The sequence below is a fragment of the Rhodamnia argentea genome, chromosome 11, assembly GCF_020921035.1.
Source record: "Rhodamnia argentea isolate NSW1041297 chromosome 11, ASM2092103v1, whole genome shotgun sequence".
In the NCBI taxonomy this organism is placed as follows: Eukaryota; Viridiplantae; Streptophyta; class Magnoliopsida; order Myrtales; family Myrtaceae; genus Rhodamnia; species Rhodamnia argentea.
The window spans coordinates 23579076-23599626 of NC_063160.1; the positions used below are offsets into that span (position 1 = coordinate 23579076).

Sequence of the window (20551 nt, forward strand, 5' to 3'; positions counted from 1 at the left end):
ATTAGACCCTACATTTTCACTAGGATCGGATCCTAGTAGGATCGGATCGGATCTTAACACAAGTATTTGGATCTTAGTTTTACTTCTACAGTATCTTTTTTAATTAATGTTGGTGCTCAGTAGGATCGGATCCATCCGAGAACCAGACTGGACTGGTGATTCGGTTCTCGGATGGATTCACGGAACGAATGGGTGGTTCATGATTCACATTTTGCGAAACCGGTTCTTAACAGGCGATTCTCAATTCTATGGTGGAAACCACCCATCCTGAAACCGAGCATCTCTAGTTTCCACATGGTCATGCCTTCAACTGTCAAAGCCTGTATGTTCGTTCTAGATCAATTTGATACGAGAAATTGCTACCACACGTCGTTCAGTTCATGAAGTATCTTCGTTTAATTGTCTGCATCAACCTCCCTGGAGATTTTAGTTTATCAAATTTTTGCGTAGAGGATGATATACGACAGTGGAGGCCCATTTATTTTCCACCGAAACTACAAATTAGGTGTAGTCTACCCAATGGCACGTCCATCACCTTCTGCTTGCGAATGAAAAAGGGTGAAAATTATCCACAAGAATGGCTAGGACTAGGAGATCAGCATGAATTTGTCCATGAATGCAGAGTCTAATATCTTCTCATCACTTGAACGTCAATACCACCGCTGTTCTTGTACTGTTAAACAAAACTCGACCTCGCATTGTAAACTATCATGCAAGTCCAGTCAATTCCACAGGATAGATTTTGCAGAGTTGCCAAGCTCAACATACAGAGGAACTTGCAGAAGAATAACTGCTCCAGAAGAAGAGCTAATCACTATCCCAGGACTCATCCACCTGCTTCTGTGTCTTAGTTTTTTTAACTTCTCTCCCCTTTTGCTCATGTGTGTTGACATAATTCTCCCCTTCGTTGTCTCCTCTGCACTCGTGATCCCCTGCCCTTGATAAAGAGTATTCGTCCATGTTTGATCCCCGCATTGGGACATCTGAATCACTGACCGACTCATTCCAGGCAGAATTATCTTCGATCGTCCTTCTGCTGCCCTTGGCATTTCTCCAGTTATTTTCGTGAATACTGGTTTGAGTGTACTTGCCATGCTTCCCCTTTGCCATTTTGAATGTATCAGATTCATCCATATCATCATTGGACTCGTCATCTTCACCACACGAACTGCGGAATCTATTTGGGTGACTCTGCACTGGTTGATGAAGATTCTCATCTTCATCGCTGCCGCTATGGTAATTACGGCTGGCACCAGTTTCTGATTGTCTTGAATCCTGTCCTTCCCCTTCATCCGAGTCCCACATAACATTTTCAAGATCGCTAAGCATATTGTCAGACTCAGATTCTTTTACAACCATATTATTTCTAACACTAGGCCTAGCATTTCTAGGGGGAGTTCGATCATTCTTAGGCTTCCTTATCCTCTCATGCTTTTGCCTTTCTACTCTAGATCTTGCAAGCTCCTCATCAGAATCATAATTAACATTTTCAACATCACTCACTTCTTCTGCATCATCAGAATCCCATCCATCATCTTCGCCTTCATCGCTATCAATAGCTTGCTTGCCACGACGATCCTTCCAATTCCTTGCCCCTCTAATCTCACTATCAGAGTCGTTGCCTCCGCGGTATTCCAGTCTCTTGAACCGTCCTCCAAATTCTTCTCTGTTCCAATACCTAATTTTTCCTGCCTCTTCTTTTTCTGCAGCTTCTTCTGCAGCCCATTCCTTGTCTGCAGCATCCTCTATCTCGGCTATGAATCTGTCCAACTCCTCCTGGTCACTATCAGCAGCAGGTGCAGAAAGCTGAATGTCATGCATTGACTCCGCTACTGATTGTCTATCATCTTGAAAAACATATGGGCTTCCTTCCTTTCTGTCAATTGCATTAAAGAATGTGGAAGCAACTCTCTGGATGCTGGCCATGGCAACTGGATCCTCAGGATTAACACCCATTCGGCGCAACTGCTGTTCGATCTTCTTTATGTTCAACTTTTGAGATTCTAGAGCTTGTTCAAATCGGGCCTTGAACAGTGCCTGCATAGACAAGTTTTTGTAAGTGTGACACATATAGTAAAAATATAATACCATATAGCAGGGGATGAAACTCAAAATATAAAGCTTTATATAGAAAATTGATACAGAATTCAGTTTCACAACCACCCACTTTTGATTGACAAATCAAAGACCAGAGGTTTTGTCAGAACAAATCATGGATTAGAGATTGAATCCAAGGACATTTTCATCTTTTTCTTTGCACAACCAAGGTTAGGGCCTAGCTGGAGAAAGTGCAAGACTCTCAACTCAAGGCCAGAGCCATATTGAGAAGGGAACCTTCACACGAGGGGACTCTCTATCTCCTTTGGGTGTTTTTTCTTTTTCCTTTGTGCGTGTGTGTGTGGTGCTGTGGGGGGGGGGGGTGTGGGGAGGGGAGGTTTGCAAGGTTATTGCAGGGTCATATATTCTTAGAACTTGAACTTATTGTGATTTGAATGAAGGACCATCTGAAGACAAAACTATATGTTTACTCACCTTCCGTTTTGTGAGTGTGTTGATGGGAATCAAATTTTTTGGCTGACGATAGTTTCTTCCACGGAACATGATAATTGTCTTCACATTATGTATGTTAATGACAATGCCACCACTCAGCCTTGCAATCATGGATGCCATTTCTTTGATTTTCTCCTTGGGAAAATTATCACAGCAAACTTGCACAGTCTCATGAAACTTCCAGTGCAGATGCATATTTTGCACTACTCCTCCAAAGACTCCTCTGACGCCAACAGGAACATAGTTTTTATTTCTGAAGCCAATCTTTTTAAATGCCTGAAGCTGCTCAGGGGTCAATAGTTCAGGATCATGCCGAGGGGGTGGCAACTCAGGTAACTCATATTTCTTAAGCTTCTGTAGGAGCAGTGCCACTTTCTTCTTGGCCTGGACAAGTCAGAATAGAGACAAGAATAGTAGTTTGAGAATTGCTAGAAACCAACCGAAAAAAAAAAAAAGAAAGTGTTTAAGCAGCTAAGAAAACAAGGAAGAATCCAATTTCTTAAAATTCGGGACATTGCAAAGTTATTTACTCAGCACACCCATTCAAATTCAAACATTCATCAACTACACCATAGAGAGATACTAAAAGCAAACGGAGCAAAAATGGTACTGTTGAAAATACTACAAACGCCACTAAGTATTAAACAAAAAAGCCCGAGCTTGAAGGAAATTTTTTCCATAAAAAATTTTATGTTCTTTACAGGAGTTCTCTACACTCCAATAACTAGCAAGTTCTCAGATCATTCATGCACATGATCCTCGTGTAATTGTTGCTAATCCGCCCGTGATTAAAATAAGTAATTTACAGGTTCTAGAATTTATGACAGAGAGCAAACAGTGCAACAGCAAAAACTACACTTTTTTGTCAAAGCAAGGAAGATCTTCATTCTCTCGAACTTTCAGAAGATGAAGGAAACTTCTAGATGAAGAAGGATGTCACTAGGACAATATGGTGTATAAGAAGATGAATATATTTGTATGCAATTACCCTCCTATGATAATTTAGATGGAACGCACTAGCTAGACTTAATCAGCCCGCACTTGCTCCAGAAACTTTTGCTTCTGGCAGGTCTGAGCAAAGATTTAAACAGGAAGGGATGTATGCCCTTGGTATGCTTCAACCCCAGAGGTTTTTTAAGACTTCTTGATATTGTGACCATTTAAATCTATTCAGTTTACTTACCAATTGCAGGAACTCCAAGACACGCTCTATCATGACCATTAACAGCCAACCAATTTGAAAATTGGAGTCGATCCAAAATTTCAAAATTAAGGCGCTCCAGTGACAAGAGAAACTTAAACCATCCCACGGCTTACGAGTATATGTAACTTGTAAAGGATATGATTGTACACCCTTATTCAGATGCTTTCATGGGGAAAGAAATAACAATACCCTTTTCAGATTATAGATAAGCCTCTCCTCATCTGTCATCAGCTTCTTTCTGATTTTTTTAGCCCTTCGAATCTCCCTCAAGGTTTTACCAGACTCTTTGCGCATTCTCCTCTCTACCTTGCTCCGCATACTCCTTCCTTTGGTTGACATTGAACGGTACCAACCACTCAAGTGATTGAGCGCCATGAACGAGGAATGCAGATGGTCTTTGCCATTTACAGTCGGTTGAAACACGCTTCTCGAAGTTAGCTTTGCAGGGTCACTATCAAGAAGAATGGCATTCCTGGACGGGAGAAACAGTAAACAGCACGCGACGAAACGTAAGCAGAAGAAAAATGAAGCAGCGAAAACAGTAACATCTCGGCACAGATCAACGAGCACTTTTACTTTGTTTTCCTCTAAATTGTTCCCTCCTAGAAGAAACCATAACACAAACTGAAAATGCAGAGACCAGATTAGTGCCTTGAACTGGAAATGAAACGGAACTAACAATGCAATCCGATTCTTGACGATTTCCATGAATTGGCCCAAGAAATGAGCAATCAACCACGAAGACCACGATTCAGGCCAAACTCGACCGGGAATAAAACCCAGAACCCATGTCCAATCTAGCACATGAAACATCTATGTACTGCAAATATGCCGTCTTCGGTCAGCTGAAAAGAAAATTTTGGCAAGGGAGATAGAGAGAGTACTTGGAGTGATTAGTGAGGAAAATGGAGGAGAGAGACTTCAAGGAGTGCCTTTGGAGGTTCCGGGAAGTGGCAGCGAACATTTCCCTCGTCCGGCAAAGTCTGTTGTCCTACTCTTCCATTGAATTGCAGCTTCGGTCGGATCCAAGAGAGAGCTGTTCTCCGAGGTTCTTCCTCACCAGGTTTTAGGGTTTAAGCAGGTCTTCCTCAAGCAGAGATCAGTGGCCCACAGGGTTTTTTCTTTTTCTTTTTTGGTTTTATTTCCCTTTTTTCCGTTTTATTACTTCTTCAATCGAAAAATCCTAGCGTTGAATCTGTCTGGAAAAATTCCAAATGAAGATACGAAGTGCCGTTATTTTTTTAGGCAAAAGGATATTTGGAGTGTTAATATTTTTTTTAATTATTTAAGTATCAATTTTTTTAAAAAAATAGTTATTTCAATGCCAAATTCGACAAAACTTGCCGAAAATCATGCATGGCGCATATGTGGCTCGCCGGAGATCCCAATCAGCAATAAAGAAAAGCCAAAAATTAATTAAAAGAATCCATCTAATAAGCTAAAATTAAAAAAATAAAAACAGATTAAAAAAAGTACCTAAAAAAATCAGGATTCAACATTTGTATTTACAAAATTAACTAAATAAAAAAAAAGTAAAAACAAAAAATAAATATAAGTCGCAATGGCGAGGGCTTCCCCGGCCGACCGGACCCAACTCGTTGCCCTCGCCCCGTTGCCTCGCCGTCACGGGCAATGGCCCGCAACAAGTTGGGTATGGTCGGTCGGGTGTCGGTGACCACCGGCCACTAATCGGCGGGGCCGGGGCCGCCTCGCTAAGCTTTGACTTCGGCGAGGGTTGACCCTCACCCGGATCGCCGAGGGTCGCGGCCCTCGCCTAGATCAACGAGGGTTGCTAGCCCTTGCCGGCGCTCAACAGGGAGACTCCCAACGGATCGGTCCCCACCCGACCATTTCCAACAATGGTGGGCGGCGGTTTCTAGTTTTAGTTATTTAGCTATTTTTAAATTTTAATTTTAATTTTTTAAAAATATTTTAACTTGTTTTGTAAAAAGATATTACACGTGTTGTCCACATGGACTGATTTTTTTTTTAAATTACCATGTGAGCTATATAGACTAACTTTTAAAAAAAATTCCATATAATATTAAAAAATTAATAAAAAAATGTCACGTGTCTTGTTTGATAGGAATTGTCACTTAATTGATTGTTTTGGCCGCAATTGGCTCTTAACCGATCATTTGTTCTCCGATTTGATACTTAAGAGATCCAAAAAACAAACTTTGGCACTAAAATGAACGTCGTATACAAATATTGACACTCTAAATGTCCTTTTGCCTTTTTTTTTTAATAAGTGTCTGAAGTAAACTTTATGTGAAATAAGGACATAAAGTATCGTCTTTAAAAAGTGCCTAGTCGAAGGACATTTTCGTCCATCATGTTTTTCATATTTTTCTTTTTCTTTTTCCTCCCTTCCCCTAGCCATTGCCGCCCTGACCGGCGTCGGGCAAGGGCGACCTATGCCGATGGCCCTACAAAGACCCTGCTTTGACAATCTAATCAAGCAAAATCTCAATAGACGAAACGATTTACAAACCGATCGACCCAAGAATTGGAGAAGTGAGAAAAGGAAAGAGAGAGGAGAGAGATAAATCCAAGAAACAATACCTGAACGGAGGAAACACAGCCAAGAAGAATCGGAAGCAGAGGGAAGCGAGAGATGGGTGGTGTGCGTGTGGGTGAGAGAGAAGAGAGATGAAAGTGGTGGAAGCAACAAGGAAGAGGGGAGGCACAAATCGCAGATTCGACGAGAGCCACCCTCGCCCGGGCGTTGCCTGAGTCCGATGACTTTCGCCGGTGGCCCACCAATGGTCAGATGAGGGAAGAGGGGAAAAAGAAAAAAAAAAAGAAGAAAAGCAAAAAATCAAAAAGTAAATGACGAGAATACCCTTCGATCGGGTCTTCTTTGAAATAAAAAGGACACATTTATTTGAAATAAAATTCACTTTAAATCCTTATTTAAGAAATGAAGATAATTCAGGCTCCTATTTGAAATTTTTTCATCCATTTGTGTTGTAAAAATTAAATAACTTGGGAGAATATTTTTTTTAGAGGTGGTTATCTATCCCTTAAAAAGAATTAGTGTCAAAAAATTATTTTATTTAGAAATAAATTTTTAAACATCTTCATTAACGACATAAATTTTTTGCCTATTTGTTATTACAGACGATATAAACCAATTTTTTCAAAAAATGCTTTTTCTAAATATCTTTGATCTTTCAAGAGATAAACATGGATCAAAAATTTCTTTTCTCGACAAATTTCTTGAAAAAGAAAGTCAGGCAAACTCACAATAGGTGGATTTGGTTCAACATTTCAAATGAGCTCTGAAAAAATGCAAATACCTTTAACTTAAAAAGATTTTAAAAAATGCTAATTACGTTTAGTAAAAACCCTTCGAATGTAATTTTTTACTTTTATTAAAAAAACTCACCCCTTCACCGGACATGCGAAGGTTTCAAGCGAGCCACATCTAGCGCCAACGACCATCGTATGAAGGTCGCCCAACCTCGAGCCACCCCCACCGATGGTCGTGCAACCCGGGCGAGGGCCGCCCGAGGTCACACAACCTCGGGCACCGGTTTGCACCACCTAGGCGAGGCCAAGTGAGGGGCCCACGCCTGGGGTCGCGTGAACCCGGGTGGCCCTTGCCTAGGCAACTAGCCCCTCGCCATTCCTTCGTCGGCTAGATCCAGCCTCCTCAAATGTGTGAAGCAAGATTAACAGTAACTAAAGAGGCAAAATAGAAAAATTAGAAAATTGATGAGAGTAGTTTTGAAAGGAAGAAAACTCTTTTAGCAATGCTGAAAGCCCAATGCTAATAGGAACCAACATTAAGCTTTCAGCTTTTTCAAGGCTAATATTTGGCCAAATCCTGACCTAAAGCTAAACCAATCGCTACATCATTCTCTAAGGGGATTTGGGGGCCAAAAACCCCTTGGAAAAGCTAAATCAAATGCACCTAATGTTTTTCCTGGAACGTGCTACCCAGTCTTAATAGGGAAACTATCATGGCAATAAGTACAGATGGCATGTCGTTCGATCATATGGCACAAAAGCTTTTGGATTCACAACATCTAGGCCACGATAACTAGAGATATTTCAAGAAAACCAATCAGTCAGGCTCGCTCACCATCTATTACCATTTCACTTTCCCATCAAGCGTCAGCAATGCCGTACCGAACATTAGCTGCAAATTCACATCGAATTGGGGAATGCTAGTGATTCTTTTCTTCTGGTACCCAAAGAGAAAAAGGAAATCAACCAGAGCAGCCAACTCTTCACCTGTAATCTATAGCATCGTAAGTAGAGAAAAGAATACAAAGCCCCGGCAGATTCACCTTGCCCACCAAAAAGCTATCTTTAAACCGGGCCTCACCTTCTGACCAAAAAATAATTAAAAAAAAAGGACCTCACCTGCCTAATCCTTGCAAGGACGGACCCTGAGATAAAAAGAATCCTACTGCATATCAGATTTTCCTACGATTCCCAAAATTTATGTACCACTGGTCAACAGTCGCATAAGCTGTGATCCACGACGATTGACGATAAAACAGAAGTAACTCTGGACGACATTTAGAGATCAAAAGCTTTGACATCAGCGGCGCTTGTATATACAAGGCTTCAACTCTGGCCACGCGATTTCCTTCCTCTTTGAAATTGGCTTCTCCTACAAAAAAAGAGATAAATAAGGTTTCTGGGCTTTACACAGCTCTGGGTAGTTGCCGAGAGACAGCATACCTGCTTCGTGAAGTGAAATAGAACAAACATTTTATTTGTGAAGTCCTGCACATGTTCACCAAGAAGTCAAGAACTGAGAGGCAAATAATCAGCGAATGAAAGGAGCAAGAGTGGACCTTAGACACTGGGGTGAATCCTAGCTCACAGACCGCTTTTATGAATTTATTAGGGTCTGCTCCCCCAGTTTTTGGATCCAATCTGCTCTTTACTTCTGCTATAAGAAGCCATCCACTGTAAAAAATCTTGATGAGCCCAATGATGCGCACAGAATTTATCAACATTGTCAATCTAAAAGAACCCATGAAAAGTGTTCTAAACCTTGGTTTGAGAACTCTGTGTGCTTCCTTAAGGTAATTTGGGTAATTAAGCCCCATGAGGGAAAGGCAGAAGATAGCAACATCAACAGATGAAGAATCAAGGCGTGTCTGCAGGAAGAAAATAAATGGAATCATCATATTCGACTAACTCTGAACCAACACAGACCAACAATTAATAAGTACATCCACAAGATAGTATTATACAAGAAATACAAAGTCATGGTTGTCTTCAGATTCACATTTATAGTACTCCACTGGAAAACATACATTCATACACCGAAAGGATCAACATGCTACTCACAATTTGAATAGTCCCGAGCAACAAGGGAGATATTGGTGTATAATGGAACATGATGCCCAAAAAGGATCCACAGAACACATCTCTAACCACGAATCATAAACAAGTGACGGTATACATTTTTGACATGGAAGTAACCACAACCAATTTTAACTCCTACTTGCATAGTTCAATAGAATAAATCCATACGTTTGACATATCACCGGCTATTACATCAGGATCATTTGAGACGAGATCGAATGAGAAGACCTTGTTCTTCACACTTTTAGCTACCCTCGCGTCTCCTGGGAATAGTAAAAAAGTGTAAGTAGCAGTTCATATGAGTCCAGACATTTCGATAATGGCCAGTGCATCTGATGTTCCAAAACAAAATGTAATCATTGCAGAACCTATCCAGTTAACTCTCACCACAGCCAAAATCAGCCACGGTCAATGAAGGACTGTGAACTTGAAGCCATTCTATTATCTTATGAACTGGCTGTTCAGGCCATTGAGACATTTGAGCCTGATATCCTGCATGATACTGGAAAATTAAGTCAAAAAGAGTTAAAACAGCTTTCGGACAAGCAAAATCATTTCGTAACCGAAATTAACATAGGATATAGCATTCATATTGGTTAAGTGATGCGCAGACAGATTTCATGGAAGAATAACTCATCCGAGATGGCAATTATTATTTCAGAGCATAAAAATATGATGGACAACTATCCTTCATAGGAGAAACTAATTCCATGCAATTCTTGTTGAGAACAACCAGAAACCTATTTTTACTCTGTTATCTAAAGCACTTTCCTAAACAACTGTGAGAAACATTCCAGCTTTAACATTAAAAAAAGCATATCCAGATGACCAATCTTTACGCCTCATCTTCCTAGAAGGCTGATATGAAGATCTAGACCCTGATATGTACATTTCACCGAACCAAATCCCAGCAGGATGATCAAGAAACTGCTGATATGAAGTCAAAGAACATGTTCGTAACAGATCAGAGTGTTGCTAAGCAGCTCACTTTTCCTTCTTTTTATCAGTACTAAGCAAATTGTTCTTCCAGGAAGTTACTTGAGCAAAATGAACTCATTCCACCAGGGTCAAGAAAAACAAAAACAAGTCTCTCGGCTAAAGTTAGAATTTGCAGTGGTACACTTGGTATTTCCCTGATAGCTGAATCGAAACCGCTCTCTGTTAGCTATTGCGCAGTGGGATCAGTAGCCCGCTCAAAATCTTGATTCCCCAATCAGACCAACGACAGGAACATCTTGACCATTCGGTCTTTGTGGGACGAAGATTCATAAAGACTGGAATGTGCTATATCTGACTCACACAAACTTACACATAGTTACTCTGTCATAGAGGCCGACTCGCAGATAAGTAAGTTTAAACTTCCTTCCATTCGCAATTTATTTACTCCGCCGAGACTGATTTTTCTCCTCACTCAAATAAGTGAAATGAGGGTAACAGGTGATGCTTAATAGCCGATCCCTCAATCCAAGTTTTTTATGCAAAAAGTCCACATACACAAATTTAGCCATCAAAGTATAAAAGGGCAATAAAAGTGAAGGCTTGTTTATCGACTGAAATGACTTTTCATCAAAAGAAACACATCTTACCATATTAAAAAGTGATGGGTCCTCCTTAAAATAGTTAAGTGCCTCTTCTCCGCTGAAAAGATAGTACAAATTCACTTGTGTCAGATATAAGACCTCGGCCCAGATCATCAAATAAACCATCCAGCAACAAGGACTCCCTAAGCAAGCTATTTGGCTCGATCAGTCATTGGTCATAGACTACAGTGCACATGAAACGAAACGACGAAGATCACAATACGAATCAGAAATAGAGAGAATCACGTACGTGCAAGTGTATAGCTTCTCGTTGATCATCCTAAAATGCCCACCGGATAGCCTCGCTTTCATCTGCAGACCCACATCAGATTAACCCCCGAGCTAATCAAAATCCATCCAAGAACTTGAAGAAACCGCAGTCTTCCACCCAAATAATCGAGCTGGTAACTACTACCGCCAGCCCGCAAACCAATTTTTACGAATTCGGAAAGATAGCCAAAACCCGACAAGAAAAAAAAAAGAAAAAAAGGGACCTTTTCCAGGAAGCTAGAACTTGAAGGCTCCGATTTGCTCTTCTTAGCGTCGCGGTTTCGCTCGCTGCTTTGAGCTCTGCGACGCTTCGCGCTCTTGCGGTTTCTGCTCCGTCGTCCCTCCATTACGAACCCTGCAACTGGAGGAATCATCGTTTAGAGAGAGAGCGTTCTTGAGCCTCTCTTAATGGGCCTAGGGCTCTTGACACGGATGGGTGCCTCCGTAGCTTGAAGCCCGATTGGAGATCAAGAGATCCACCATTTTTCCTCAAACACTACTTCCTTAGACAAGAAAGAAGAGGGATAGGGATGTCATATTTGGCCTTGTTCGATATCGATTTGGTTGCTATCCATTCGTGGGAACCGCGAGCACACGAGCAGATGGACGCGAGCGCGCCAAATTCACACGTGAGAAAGTCCCGACTCCAAAAGAGGCAAGAGGAAGAAAACCATTTGCAAAAGCTAAACCCGAGCTTCAAACATCCGATGAGCCAAGCTCGGGTAGCTCGTGAGTAACACCGAGACACCCTCGAATTGGTCGAGCGGACAGTGTTCTCGTCTTCTCCAATCATTGGAGTGCAAGTGACGCTCTTGAGTTGTGGTCCATGCTTTTCATCTACAGGAATACACAGGATCCCGCTCTAACTAGATTTAAGAGGCCATGTCCCAAAAAAACGGATGATTTTTATAATTTGAGTCTGTGTTTTACCGGTAATTTGGGCTTGAACCTGTGAATAACTACTGTTGCATATATTCTTTTTCATTTATAATTGAGAGTTGAAAGGTGCTATTTATAGAATCGTCTGCTAAATACAGCCCTAGTTTAAGAATGAACTAGGATAAATCCCGTGTCTCGGCTTTTCTTTCTCGCTTTTATTCTTTATTTTATTGTATTTGTGCGCATAATCTTAATAGACTTCCTTTGTTAAATACACGTCAAATCAAATCATCGTAATCAGAATGAGTGAATTCCATACTAATTGGCACACATTGAAACCGGGGATCCGCCTCAATTTAATAGCAAGCTAAAGCATCTCACCGATCTCGCCTTCACCGAATTGCTGACACTGACGTCAGTTTATGACAATACAAGTTGTGTCCGTGCACCACGTTCTCTTGTAAGTGCTCACCCAACTGCATTCTCATCACAGTGCAAGCACACCCATTTTCCTACTTTGAGCTAAAGCAACGAAATCATGGAAGCTCGAGCAATGGCAACCGCGGTCGAATCGGAGGTCAAATCGAAGAATAATGTTAGCTTCCTGAGCAGAGAAACAGGCCGAGGACAAGGCCGACAGTGCCGTGGTTGTTGAAGATGTGATTTCTGCAAATGGTGAAGAAGAGTCCAGCGATCGGACGTGCAAGGAAGGAAGCGAGCGGCTGCGGAGCGAAGGTTCATGGGACGAAGAGAGAGGAGAGGAGATGGGAGTTGAAGTGGAGCCGAGGACTGGGTTCTCATTCCCAGTTGGACAGGAGGATGGGAAGCAATTGGGGAAGAAAGGGTGGGACTCAAGATCTATGCCTTTGGCCAGTGCACATTATCAAACACACCTGAATATGCACAAAGCACAAGCAGTGTCTTCATGTTACACGATTTCTCGGAATTCAGATTGCCGTCGATCTTCTTCACTTTCAGAGCAGCATAAATCGGCGACGGTCAAGACATGGATTAGCTCTAGTCTCTGCTACTGAACTTGTGGCCAACCAGTGACTGAATGAACCACCATCATCGCACGAGATGATCAAGTGATGTCATGCTGGTCCAGTAGGAGAACATAAAAGATAAATTGTGCACTGATCATCCGGCTCAACAAGAACTAAAAGACATAATTATTCAATTGTGCACTGATGCACAGAAAGATGCGTAAGAAACAGCAAAGCAAGAGCATTTCCTGCTCTTGTGCCGAGTACTCATCCAAAATGAATCGAATTCTGGATCCTTGAAACTTTTGCACACATCTTAGCTCTGAGGCTCAGTCATGATGTTACTTACATAATGGAGGCCATTACCTGTTTACTTGAAGCAAGATACACCCATTGACATTCCCCAATTTGCAGGTATATATGCAGATAATGAGAAGCTGAGAGATTTGCTGAAGTCCGAGTTTAGGGCAGCCCCGGCAAGGCCGACAAATGAAATGTACCAGAAGGTAATAGACAGTGATGTGGGGATGATGGTGAGATTGGCGGTAGTATTTTCTGGCCTCACCATGAGCTTGGTATGAGGAAACCTCAGGGAAGGCATTATGAAGCTCACCGGTGGGAAGAAGCATGAGGATCTCACAAACAAGTAAATATGCAGCAGCCCTTTATTCATTAGACATATTCAGCCAAGAACATGCATGCATCTCGCAGCTTTCAGATATCTCATCCCCTATTGTGACACCTCCTGCGATAGCAGCAGGGTCATGGGTGAAGCAACCGATGATATCAAGCTAACATCTGGTTCTGTAATGGAGATTATTCGCCTTCCAGGATATACTCTCCAAACTAAAGGTAAGATGTAAGAACACAGTGAACGGAAAAGATGTATGTTCCTAATCCTGAAGTAGTAACTGAAGAAATGAATTTTTCGGGGTGCCGTGATGGATAAGGTGGTGAGCAGGGTACGGGGCGGGAACTTCTATGCAGGGCCCACATCTATATGTATCTCGGAGACAATGCATTCGACATGGATGCCAGAGAAAAGTTTGGGATGTCCATGCGCAAGTTTTCTAGAGGCGTGATGAAAGAATTCAAGTGGAAATAAGAGGAGTGCACCGGTTTTCCTCCTCTATCCAATGAAAGATTATGCTAAAGAACTTATTCCTCCAATGTCTGAAATATATCAAAATATTGCCCCAGCAGCAAATATCATTACATGGCTTCCACACACGTTCCACACAACCTCTTGCGTTTACATCTGTACAGGTAATTCACACATATAAAGCTGACAACTCGTTAACATTTGAGGCATGTCTAAAGAAGAGGAAAAAAAAAAAAGCATGTGCACCCTTGCATGAGTATATGCATGCGTGCGTGAGAGAGAGAGAGAGAGAGAGAGAGAGAGGAAACGTTGGGGAGGGATGGCTCAATTAATCAAAAGAGTAATGAGTCGATTGCTGAATCCTCCTCTAGATGCACAACATTAGTCGGACAAATATCACAATGCACGGCATGGTAAGGTATGAAAATATCACTAAAAAGATGCGCTCCTCACATGCCAGACAGATCGACATAGAACACGTTTATGTTTCTAAACCCTCTGATAGCATGACCTAGGAAAACGTGGTCAGCTATCACGTGGATGTTTTGGTTTCTCAACAAAGAGACATGGGCACATTTACAGGGCGTGCAGCTTATATAAATCATCTAAAAACATGCCGATATTCAGTGAAAGCCACGAAGAACCTTTCGAGGATCTAACTGCCCACTATAATAGCTTGATGAAACAGTAGAAAGTTCTTGACGGCCTTTCCACTCTTCAAAGGGTTTCAAAACTATCGGTGTTTCAACAGCAGCAGAATCCACACAGAGCATAGTTTTGTACTCCTCATCACTCATGTCAGAAAGTGCCTTTGCCTTTTTGTCCCAAGGATTCCATACCACTGTAAGCATATGGCCGTTACCCAGATGATTAAGGTGAAGAATGAATAGCCACATATAGCAAAGGAGCCACATAAGTAAACACCAACTTTTGGACACCATTTACCTGCATCCGGCATGCCATCCTTCCGCAGCACAAAGGTTCTCTTCTTCTCATGGTCTATAATAGCAATCTTCGTTGGGGTGCTCAAATAAACTCTGTCCGTCTAAGAATATATAAACCAATAAATCTTCCAAACACATAAAGAGGTTTCGATACTAAACACAAATGTTGAATGAGAAAGATCAATCATGAGCAAGTAATAAAACACATGGTAATGAAACACATGTAACATGGGAAGCAAAGCTCAAGAATGAACTTAAATCCTGTAGGCGTTCTAGTCGGAAAAGCATGAAAAGAGCATAACCTCCCCGTCGAAGGTGATTGCATCAGCCTGCTCTGTGAACCTTTCTCTTTGCATCAAATTATCAAAGTAATCCAGGGTCTCTAAGCCTTCAACACGTACTTCACTGCAAATTGAACAGCATAATCCAATCCATAAAAATGATTTTCACTTTTAAGTTCTAACAAACATGAACCAATGACAGGCTTTAAGGTTTTGATGTTATGATATGAAATACAATTAAAGTTCTAGAAGCTTGATAAAGAAACACAATAGCTCTAGACATTTGTATTTTGGCATCAAAGGATTGAGAAAAGTACGATGTGGTTTATCGGAAACGGCATTAAAAGTAACAGGCAAAGGTATAGCTTTTACATGAGAAGGCAAGCAAACCTGATGTCCGACACAGAGAGGTAGTTTGTAAGCGCAAACGTAAACGAGAAGGCCTTGCTGTCAGTATTTCTCACACGGGGGATCAAAGTGAGCTTTCCAGCACTCAGAGAAACGCGAAGTCGGAGCTCAAAGCTGTTGGTGTACAACCAGATAACAATCCAAAAGCTTAGAACCACAGACCTCTAGGAAGGCTTCAAAGCAACACATCTGACAGGTATATCAAGGTTCGCAAGCATACCTACGGGGCCATGTTTTGAGGTCCTCTTCTGTAGATTTAAGTATCAGATCTACTGAGGACTGGTTGTCAGCTGAAGGTAGAGGTGAAGGATTGTTATCCAGAGACCACACTCTATTCCTTGCAAATCCATGTTGCTCTAGAGAACCAAGATTTCCAAACTGAACAAGGAAGCAACAGTCAGTATATAACAATTCCCAAAAGTTAATAATTTGTTCGCTAGGAATGCTCATTTTCCGGATTGTTCACCTGAGGGAAGCAAACAGGTATACCTCCCCTAATTGCTTTAGGTGGCTTCAGGATGGCCTAAAAAATATTAAAGAAGTCATTTAGAGAACTGATGCTTCAAGAGAGATCAAATGAACTGACTGAAGTGCAAATTTGAGGTGAAAAGCCCCCATTCCTGCACACTAACATCAGGTACAGATTTCTACTCGTGAAATATTGAGGAATGCATACGTGTGGCAAAAAAAAAAGTAATAAGTTTTCAAAGACATCTGAAAAACTTAAAAAAGATGGTGCTGAAAGTACTGGGTGAGAAAAGAACTATGGGCATGCAAATTCCCTCTATACATATTCTCCCTTTGATGGCCGACACTATTGGTTTGTCAAGCATTCATGTACTCAAAAGTTATCGCTTTGATATACATATGACAAATCCGTAAAAAGCTATTCAACAACTTTAGAAGCTTGGCTATCTATCTCCACTACAATGAAGAAGATTCCCTTTTGGCTAGAAAGAAGTTAGCCCTCAATTCAACATTTCACGTGCTTCCACATCAAAATCATATGTTCATAAATCCATGCATTTACATATATGCACGTATACTACTCTCGTCTGGAACATAGGTGCAAATATGTGACACTAGGTTCACCTTACTGCTCATAAAGAGGAGCTCCTCTCTTCGGTCATTCTTCCAAGAAACAACCTGCCCTCCATAGAGAAGCACCTGAAGTCATGGATTTCAATCAGTAGGTGACAGGCAACAACTAACAACAGATTCCTGGAGAATCAAATGGAAAATCATGTCATAGTTTGCAAAATTAGCAAGCTCATTCTTCTAGTCAAAAGGTCCAAGTCTTCGGGAAGTGGAGACAAAAATCCAACATCAGAAACTCATTATCTGAGAGCCAGATGCTTCAATCAATGCTCAAACATGACATAAGCATTTTCAGATCCATCGCTAAAAACTTAGACAACTTTCCAGATTCGACGGAATGCTTCTATAAACATCACATAAACGGTTCATACAGATGTTTCTGGGAACATCATACAGAACTAACCATGTATTCGGATACTTCATTTCGTACATCCACTTCGGCATTAATTACAGTGAACCAAGCATACCCGAATCATCACAAGCAAATTCTTTATCGAGAAAGAAATTCCACCGCCCATCTTTCCAAAGATTTAAAAACTTAAACAACAAAAACAGGTAGGGATTTACTCCCACAGCTTTCCACATGAGACTGTCTACATATCATTTCGACCCCTCCAATCAAGCTCATAACAAAAATTCAAAAAGAGAGCGAAAAAAGAAGAGTATTCAGGAACTAATGGACTAACCTCAGCAGATGAACCAGATGGCTCAGTCAAGAGAACACGGGGCAATCCATCAGAAGCGTGAACCAAATTCAAGGGCATCGTCGAGGGTTGTCTTTGCCCCAGCCTCGCTCTGATTTTGCTCACCAATGGGCTCACTTTCCCTTTGTTCCACTCCAGCTGTCCATCAAAACTTAACAGAAGCTAACCAAACAAACACCCAACTCCTCATTCACCAAACCCCACCAACAAAAACACAATAAAACAAAGAACCCAAATCTCAAAAAACTCTCCTTTTTGCAAGTAGACGACAGTTCAAGCCTCAAGATTAAACGAAATGAACGGGCAAAGCGAAAAGAAGAAGAAAGAGAGAGACCCAGAAATGAACAGAACAGACAGTGCTTTGATCAACATGAGATGAGATGAGACACAGATGAGTGAACTCACATTTTCGTTGCCAAGTGTTTATATTATATAGTTTGTCGTTATCCGCTTCGATTTTCGGAGACCCAACCACCTGCCAACTCCAAGCTCGTCAAAGGTCGATGATATCGCAACACTTGATTGATCTTTATGTATTAACAATACATATACGAACAGGAACGCATCATACACGTCTCAGCGAGCGAGAGAGAGAGAGAGAGAGAGAGACGAATAGAGGGTAATACTTAAAAAACAGAAAAGGGAAATCAAAAGGCAGCTCCGCTTTTGTCATCGGATGCTCTGGTTCGTAGCGTCTCTTTCAGGCCTTGAGAGGAGCATGCAAATGGCATGGTTACCTTTCCTTTTTCCCCACAAGCAAGAGGATTCCAACCCAATCAGAGACTAATCAAAAGTACCGGCTTACAGCAACAGGACAATTTTACGCGGGCCTACACGGTTAGTGGCCCTGTTCTAATCGGCTGAAAACAGAGTCTTAACTCTTAACATCATAAGGGACACGATCAAGAAAAGCAACTTGCTGAGGTCCTTCGATCGCCATCTTAGCTGTTTCATCCACACGTTGATTGGCTCCTTGCGCGTATGATTGACTCTGTAATTTGTTAAGATGTCCACATAAGTCGTGTTAAAAAAAGTTTCGAATTGAGAAATTATTACGGTATGGAGTTAATATATTTTAGTTGGTCCATAATTTATTGATTTAAATTTTTGAGCGAATGTAGATCCAACTACATATATTGATAGGCTCAAACTTTGGCTCATTTTTAGCAATACAGTAAAAGTATCGGACTTACGTTGGACGCTCTCAATAAATGGTTAAATAGCCGATGGTTGATTGGTTTGGCAGATATCTCAAGGAAGGAATCTAGTGACCATCGCGGTTTTCGAGCGGTGGGCATTGTTGCGTAGCAACGCGGGGCACGATGGCAGCCTTCATTGTTCAGTCCAGAGAAAGAGACTAAGAATTAAGGTGGAAGAGCTCACACGTGAGGGAGAGATTATTAAGACGGATGTTACATTTGAGAATTGATGTGGTTTAATATATATTAGTCGACACATAACTCATTGACTTTAAGCTTTTGAGTAGAGCTATGTTGGCGAGCTCGGATCTAGACTTTCTCTTAGCGATATCTCTGATGAAGATATTAGACTTCTCTTGCGCTCTCCCAACACGATTCCCCCACCACCTTTATTTAGCAACTCCCTCCACTCGTGCAAAAGTGAATGTCGAGTTTCTGTCCAAGCTCTTCTCATCATGCGAAAGAGCAAAAAAGAACAGCATCTAGTTCTATTTCAAGACGGGTCCATTCCCCAGTTAATGGCATTTGCCAGTCACTATGGTCTTCATACGCATATTTAGCGTAACGCCAGCATGATTCCCACGAACAGTTCCTCCGAATCGTCGCAGCGAAACGAGTCGAGTCTCGTTCCGTAGAACTCCGAGTTCCACACGAACTACTTAAAGCCTCGGCTCGATCGAGAGGGTTCCAAATTCGAGGACCATTATGAAAAATCAAAGCATATTCTTACTTAACAGGAAAAAAAAAAATATCAGACGGTCCAAAAGCAAGGACGAAGTTGCTTTAAGCTGGACGCAGGACTAGTGTGGCCACGAAACACCAATAAGAAATGACTGTGGAACTTTCGGCCAACTTCTCTACTTTTGCAAAATTGAATGGTAACGGAGAAGATGGCAATTTTATTTTTATTTATTTGCAGATAAGCCCAAATTCTCCTCAACATCTTCTCAATCTCGTCCACTATTTAATGATGTCTTTGCTAGATTCAAGGCTTTCTTTGGTGTGGGGCTGGATTATTCGCGTCCTTATTTAGAGAAAAAAGTAAAAAAAAAAAAAAGGCAAGGAAATCAAACACTCTCGTCTGAAATCTAATCGTGACATTGAATTTGTCGGAGCATCGTCAATCAAATCGATTCAAAAGTCAACTGCAAATTAATCTAAGCCGTTAAATTTTCCTTTGGGTCCACTGCAGGGCATAGAATTGAACTGAGTCCAGATAATTGCTATGAAAATGCGAAATCAAAATTTGTCTGAAAAGGGGGCGAATTCCCTTCACACATAGTATAATTTCGTTCGGAGAAAAGCACGAATTGCGAAACATTTGGGAGATTCCAAAATGTCAATCTCCAAGGAATAAGCGATTGATGACAAATGTCGTGCGTTTATTGGCTCTTTCCATCGTGCCTATTTTTCACTTTGAATTTTGTGTTTTTTTTTTTAAATAGGGAAGAGTTGCATTGCATTCTTTAGACGAATTGAATTTTGTTTTGACGCGGCGGCCAAACTTAGGTGGCCCGAACCTTCCCCAGTTAGCTCCTGATATCATTTTGTATATATTCCCCCCCCCCTCAACTCCTCCTCTTTTTTCGTTATTTCTTTCTTATTTCGTTTTTTTAGAATTCTATTATGGCCCAGGATCGAGGTAAAATTCCAATTAAGCGCGCTCATTTCTTTAATTAAGGGCATAAAGCAGATTTTATTTTAAATAAGAACATGAAATACCTTCATCGTTTCGAAGAAGGATCTGATCAAATATATTTTCATCCTTTTGCACTTTCTTTTTTTTTTTCCTCTTCCTCCTCATCGATGGCCATGGGCTAGGCGGTCTCACCTAACCCATGACTAGGGCCGGTCTCATCTACGGTCACGAGGGCTCGTCTCGCCTCGCTTTGCCCAAAGGGCCGCGAGGCCGGCGCTTGCTTGGACACTTCGGGTCTCTCATGAGAACACTTCGAGTTCTTATTTGAAATAAAATCTATTTCGAATTCTTATTTAAAAATTTTCCCTGAATA

The 20551-nt window shown here is 41.3% G+C and overlaps 3 protein-coding genes and 1 pseudogene across 7 annotated transcripts; 1 reads left to right on the forward strand and 3 right to left on the reverse strand.

The window, feature by feature from the left end:
* Window positions 1-585: 585 nt before the first annotated feature.
* Window positions 586-4910, reverse strand: LOC115751182 (CRM-domain containing factor CFM9, mitochondrial). 2 transcript variants are annotated; one of them, XM_030688945.2, is made up of 4 exons: window positions 4639-4910; window positions 3944-4205; window positions 2533-2934; window positions 586-2037 (listed from the first exon to the last, which is right to left on the reverse strand). In XM_030688945.2, the coding sequence occupies exons 1-4, from the start codon at window positions 4716-4718 to the stop codon at window positions 808-810; spliced, it is 1974 nt and encodes a 657-aa protein (XP_030544805.1). In that variant the 5' UTR covers window positions 4719-4910; the 3' UTR covers window positions 586-807. The 2 variants fall into 2 exon arrangements, with proteins under 2 accessions (XP_030544805.1, XP_030544803.1); XM_030688943.2 differs by having other exon boundaries at window positions 3944-4226.
* Window positions 4911-7949: 3039 nt separating this feature from the next.
* On the reverse strand, window positions 7950-11467 carry LOC115751187 (ribosomal RNA-processing protein 8). Of its 2 annotated transcripts, XM_030688951.2 has the most exons (10): window positions 11163-11467; window positions 10919-10980; window positions 10675-10726; window positions 9476-9590; window positions 9257-9351; window positions 8771-8877; window positions 8569-8683; window positions 8453-8497; window positions 8124-8381; window positions 7950-8090 (listed from the first exon to the last, which is right to left on the reverse strand). In XM_030688951.2, exons 1-9 carry the CDS (start codon window positions 11310-11312, stop codon window positions 8310-8312), a joined length of 813 nt encoding a protein of 270 aa, XP_030544811.1. In that variant the 5' UTR covers window positions 11313-11467; the 3' UTR covers window positions 7950-8090; window positions 8124-8309. The 2 variants fall into 2 exon arrangements, with proteins under 2 accessions (XP_030544811.1, XP_048128759.1); XM_048272802.1 differs by lacking the exon at window positions 8453-8497 and having other exon boundaries at window positions 8124-8452.
* A 1022-nt stretch (window positions 11468-12489) lies between these two features.
* On the forward strand, window positions 12490-14019 carry LOC115751093 (annotated as a pseudogene).
* Window positions 14020-14313: 294 nt separating this feature from the next.
* Window positions 14314-18062, reverse strand: LOC115751186 (putative glucose-6-phosphate 1-epimerase). 3 transcript variants are annotated; one of them, XM_030688949.2, is made up of 9 exons: window positions 17746-18062; window positions 17323-17491; window positions 16631-16705; window positions 16005-16061; window positions 15759-15916; window positions 15521-15652; window positions 15152-15254; window positions 14851-14950; window positions 14314-14746 (listed from the first exon to the last, which is right to left on the reverse strand). In XM_030688949.2, the coding sequence occupies exons 2-9, from the start codon at window positions 17398-17400 to the stop codon at window positions 14529-14531; spliced, it is 921 nt and encodes a 306-aa protein (XP_030544809.1). In that variant the 5' UTR covers window positions 17401-17491; window positions 17746-18062; the 3' UTR covers window positions 14314-14528. The 3 variants fall into 3 exon arrangements, with proteins under 3 accessions (XP_030544809.1, XP_030544810.1, XP_030544808.1); XM_030688950.2 differs by having other exon boundaries at window positions 17323-17502; XM_030688948.2 differs by having other exon boundaries at window positions 17323-17478; window positions 17746-18061.
* Between the last annotated feature and the right edge of the window lie 2489 nt (window positions 18063-20551).